Source organism: Arachis duranensis, chromosome 9 (assembly GCF_000817695.3).
Source record: "Arachis duranensis cultivar V14167 chromosome 9, aradu.V14167.gnm2.J7QH, whole genome shotgun sequence".
Classification (NCBI taxonomy): Eukaryota; Viridiplantae; Streptophyta; class Magnoliopsida; order Fabales; family Fabaceae; genus Arachis; species Arachis duranensis.
Window position 1 is genome coordinate 69,663,565 of NC_029780.3, and position 5,327 is coordinate 69,668,891.

Sequence of the window (5,327 nt, forward strand, 5' to 3'; positions counted from 1 at the left end):
TGCCGTGACAGGGTGCGTTGAACATTTCCACTGAGAGGATGGGAGGTAGCCACTGACAACGGTGAAACCCTTGCATACAGCTTGCCATGGAAGGAGCCTTGCGTGCTTGAAGAAGAAGACAGTAGGAAAGCAGAGATTCAGAAGATGGAGCATCTCCAAAACCTCAACCTGTTCCCCATTACTGCAAAACAAGTACTTATTTCATGTTCTTTTACTTTTCACAATCAATCTTGATAATTATTGATATCCTGACTAAGATTTACAAGATAACCATAGCTTGCTTCAAGCCGACAATCTCCGTGGGATCGACCCTTACTCGCGTAAGGTATTACTTGGACGACCCAGTGCACTTGCTGGTTAGTTGTGCGGGGTTGCAAAAGTGTGATTGCAATTTCGTGCACCACTTTCCCATAAACCAATTGGTATGGTGACATCCCTATAGGGGTCTTGAAAGTTGTCCTGTATGCCCATAGAGCATCATCAAGCTTCCTTGCCCAATCTTTTCTAGAGGTGCTCACTGTTCTTTGCGGGATTCTTTTCAGTTCCCTATTGGAGACCTCAGCTTGCCTATTTGTCTATGGATGATATGGAGTTGCTACTCTGTGGTGAACACCATAACAGTATAGTAAGGAGTCAAGTTGTCTGTTACAGAAATGACTGCCTCCATCACTAATCAGTCTCTTTGGGACACCAAACCTGCTAAAGATGTATTTCTGAAGAAACTTCATCACTACTCGAGTATCATTAATGGGTGATGCGACTGCCTCAACCTATTTAGACACGTAATTCACTGCCACAAGGATGTTATCCTTTGAATATGAAGGTGGAGATGGTCCCATGAAGTCTATACCCCATACATCAAACAGCTCAACCTCTAGGATCCTTACTGAAGCATGTCATGACTATGAGGGAGATTGCCAGCCTTTTGGCAATTATCACAATTATATACAAACTGTCCGGCATCCTTGAAGAGTGTTGGCAAGTAGAAACCACTTTGAAGAACTTTTGTGGCTGTCTGCTCACCTCCGAAGTGTCCTCCACAGTCTGAGCCATGGCAATGTCATAAGATCTTCTATGCCTCTTCTTCAGATACACAACGGCAAATTATTCCATCTGAGCATCTCTTGAAAAGATATGGTTCATCCAACAAGTAGTGCTTTGAATCATACATAAGCTTCTGAGCTTGCTGTCTACTGTATTCTTCTGGGATGAATCTTATGGCCTTGTAATTTGTAATGTCTGCAAACCAAGGTGCTATCCTAATTGCAAAGAGTTGCTCATTAGAAAAGGTTTCGGATACCTTAATAGATGGAGGTGATGTCCCTGCTATTGGTTCAATCTGAGACAAGTGGTCAGCCACTTGATTTTATGATCCTTTTTTGTCTCTAATTTCTATGTCAATCTTTTATAGGAGTAACACCTATCTTATCAGCCTTGGCTTAGAATCCTGCTTGGTGAGAAGATATTTGAGAGCAGCATGGTTAGCATAGATAATGACCTTAGATCCTATCAAATAAGATCTGAACTTATCAATAGCATAAACCACTGCTAGTAATTCCTTTTCTGTGGTGGTGTAATTCCTCTGTGCGTCATTTAGAACATGACTGGCATAAAAAATGACATGCAGGAGCTTATCATGTCTCTGTCCCAGGACTACGCTAATGGCATGGTCACTCGCATCACACATCAATTCGAATGGCAAGTTCCAATTGGGTGTAGAAAAGATGGGTGCAGTGATAAGCTTGGCTTTCAGAGTTTCAAAGGCATGCAGGCACTCTTTGGTAAAGACAAAAGGAGTGTTAGTGGCTAGGAGATTGCACAGGGGCTTTGCAATTTTAGAAAAATCTTTTATAAACCTCTTGTAAAATCCTACATGTCCCAGGAAACCTCTGATTGCCTTAACATTAGTTGGTGGTGGTAATCTTTCAATTGCTTCCACCTTAGCTTGATCCACTGATGAGCGGATAATTTATACGCTTTTTAGCTTTGTTCTTAGGTAGTTTTTAATAGGATATAGTTACTTTTAGGGATGTTTTCATTAGTTTTTATGCTAAATTCACATTTCTATACTTTACTATGAGTTTGTGTGTTTTTCTATGATTTCAAGTATTTTCTGCCTGAAATTGAGGGACCTGAGCAAAACTCTGATAAAAGGCTGACAAAGGACTGCTGATGCTGTTGGATTCTGACCTCCCTGCACTCGAAATGGATTTTCTGGAGTTACAGAACTCCACTTAGCGCGCTCTCAATGGCATTGGAAAGTAGACAACCAGAGCTTTCCAGCAATATATAATAGTTTATACTTTATTTGTGATTAGACGACGTAAACTGGCGCTCAACGCCAGTTCCATGCTGCAATCTGGAGTCAAACGCCAGAAACACGTCACGAACCAGAGTTGAACGCCAAAAACATGTTACAACTTGGCGTTCAACTCCAAAAGAAGCCTCTGCACATGTAAAGCTTGAGCTCAGCCCAAGCACACACCAAGTGGGCCCCGGAAGTGGATTTCTGCATCAATTACTTACTTCTGTAAACCCTAGTAGCTAGTCTAGTATAAATAGGACATTTTATTATTGTATTAGACATCCTGGATCCTGGATTGTATTTTTGATCCTGGGATCACGTTTTGGAGGCTAGCCATTCGGTCATGCCTGAACCTTCATCACTTATGTATTTTCAATGGTGGAGTTTCTACACACCATAGATTAAGGGTGTGGAGCTCTGTTGTACCTCGAGTTTCAATACAATTAGTACTATCTTTTATTCAAATTCAATCTTATTTTTGTTCTAAGATATTACTCGTACTTCAATTTGATGGATGTGATGATCCGTGACACTCATCATCATCCGTCCCTATGAACGCGTGCCTGACAACCACTTCCGTTCTACAAGCGAAAGCTAGAGTGTGTATCTCTTGGATTCCTGATGTACGACGCATGGTTGCCCTCGAGCCTTCCATTCCATGAGATCAGAGTCTTTGTGGTATAAGCTAGAATTGATGGCGGCATTCATGAGAATCCGGAAAGTCTAAACCTTGTCTGTGGTATTCCGAGTAGGATCTGGGATGGGATGACTGTGACGAGCTTCAAACTCGCGACCGTAGGGCGTAGTGACAGACGCAAAAGGATAGTAAATCCAATTCCTACATGATCGAGAACCAACATCTGATTAGCCATGCGGGAAACCGTAGAAGACCTTTACATTAACAACGGTGATGCCCTACATACAGCTTGCCCTTCATATGCCTATCTGAAATTCCCATCGATGATCTACATAAGTATTTCTATCTTTATTTTCTGTTTATTTATTATTATTATTCGAAAACTCCATAACCATTTATTATCTGCCTGACTGAGATTTACAAGATGACCATAGCTTGCTTCATACCAACAATCTCCGTGGGATCGATCCTTACTCACGTAATGTTTATTACTTGGATGACCTAGTGCACTTGCTGGTTAGTTATGCGAGGTTGTGAAGAAAGTGCTGAGTTAGTAAATGCGCACACCAAGTTGAATGCCATTATAAGAGATCACAATTTCGTGCACTAAGTTTTTGGCGCCATTGCCGAGATATGTTCGAGTTTGGACAACTAACGGTTCATCTTGTTGCTCAGATTAGGTAATTTTCTTTTTATTTTCTTTTCAAAATGTTTTCAAAAAATTAAATATTTTTCAAAATATTTTTCAAAATGTTCTCACCTGTTTTCAAAAATTTTTCAAAATTTTTAAGAATGAATTCTAGAGTTTCATGAAGCATGTTGAAATTTGGCTGGCTGTAAAGCCATGTCTAATTCTTTTGGACTGAGGCTTCCAAACCATCAGCATAGAGGCAAGTTAATTGAAATATCAGCTGTTGTATGCCTGATTTATATCCTAAAGCTGGCTGGATATTAAGCCATGTTCAACCCTTTGATTGGAGCTTTAGGCCAACATTGAAAGATTCCCTGAATTCTTATTAAAAATTTTTGAATTTCTTATTTTCTTTTTCCTATATGTTTTTCGAAAAAAATAAAGAAAATACAAAAAAATTAATAATAAAATAAAAAATAAAAAAAATATTGTGTTTCTTGTTTGAGTCTTGAGTCAATTTATAAGTTTGGTGTCAATTGCATATTCATCTTGGTCTTGCAATTTTCAAAAATTCATGCATTCATAGTGTTCTTCATGATCTTCAAGTTGTTCTTTGTAAGTCTTCTTTTTGATCTTGATGTTTTCTTGTTTTGTGTCTTTTATTGTTTTTCATGTGCATCTTTGCATTCATATTGTCTAAGCATTAAAGATTTCTAAGTTTGGTGTCTTGCATGTTTTCTTTGCATCAAAAATTTTTCAAAAATATGTTCTTGATGTTCATCATGATCTTCAAAGTGTTCTTGGTGTTCATCTTGACATTCATAGTGTTCTTGCATGCATCATGAGCATGTTGTGAGTCATTTTTGTTGTTTTTCTCTCTCATCATTAAAAATTCAAAAAAATAAAAAAATATCTTTTTCCTTATTTCTCTCAAAATTTCAAAAATTTGAGTTGACTTAGTCAAAAATTTTTAAAATTAGTTAAGTTCTTATAAGTGAAGTCAAATTTTCAATTTTAAAAATCTTATCTTTTCAAAATATTTTTTAAAAATCAAATCTCTTTTACTTTTATCTTATGATTTTCGAAAATTTAAAACTATCTTTCAAAATCTTTTTCTTATTTTATTTCAAATTTTCGAAACTTAACTTACAAGAAATGTGATTGATTCAAAAATTTGAAGTTTGTTACTTTATTGTTAAGAAAGGTTCAATTTAAAATCTAGAATCATATATTTTAGTTTCTCGTTAGTCAAGTAATTAATTTTAATTTTAAAAATTAAATCTTTTCCAACCATATCTTTTTAATCATATCTTTCTAAATTTTATCTTTTTCAAAAATTTGATTTCAAAATATCTTCTTATCTTCTTATCCTTTCAAATTTGATTTTCAAATCTTTTTCAAACTAACCAATTAACTGTTGTTTATTTTTTTATCTTTTTCAAAACCATCTAACAACTTTTCTCTCTCCAATTTTCGAAAATACCTCCCTCTTTTTCAAAAAAAAAAATCTTTTTAATTAATTAATTGTTTTAAGTTTTAATTTTAATTCTATTTCCCCTTTAATTTTCGAAAATCATTAACTCCTTTTCAAAAATTATTTTCAAAATCTTCTCTCTCATCTTATTCTATTCATTCATTCATTTACTAACACTTCTCTTCATCTCAAATCACTGCCCCTATCCTCACCCTTGTGTTTGGATTATTCATTCTTCTTCACTCTTATTCCCTTTCTTCTTCTACTAACATAAAGGAAT

General features: G+C 36.1%; 1 protein-coding gene across 1 annotated transcript in view; it reads right to left on the reverse strand.

The window, feature by feature from the left end:
• LOC110275721 (uncharacterized) overlaps positions 1 to 1,053 on the reverse strand; it is a 2,314-nt gene extending 1,261 nt beyond the window's left edge. The window contains exon 1 of the mRNA XM_021131938.1: positions 950 to 1,053. Coding sequence (XP_020987597.1) covers positions 950 to 1,053 — 104 coding nt within the window. The remainder of the gene's footprint in view (positions 1 to 949) is intronic.
• Between the last annotated feature and the right edge of the window lie 4,274 nt (positions 1,054 to 5,327).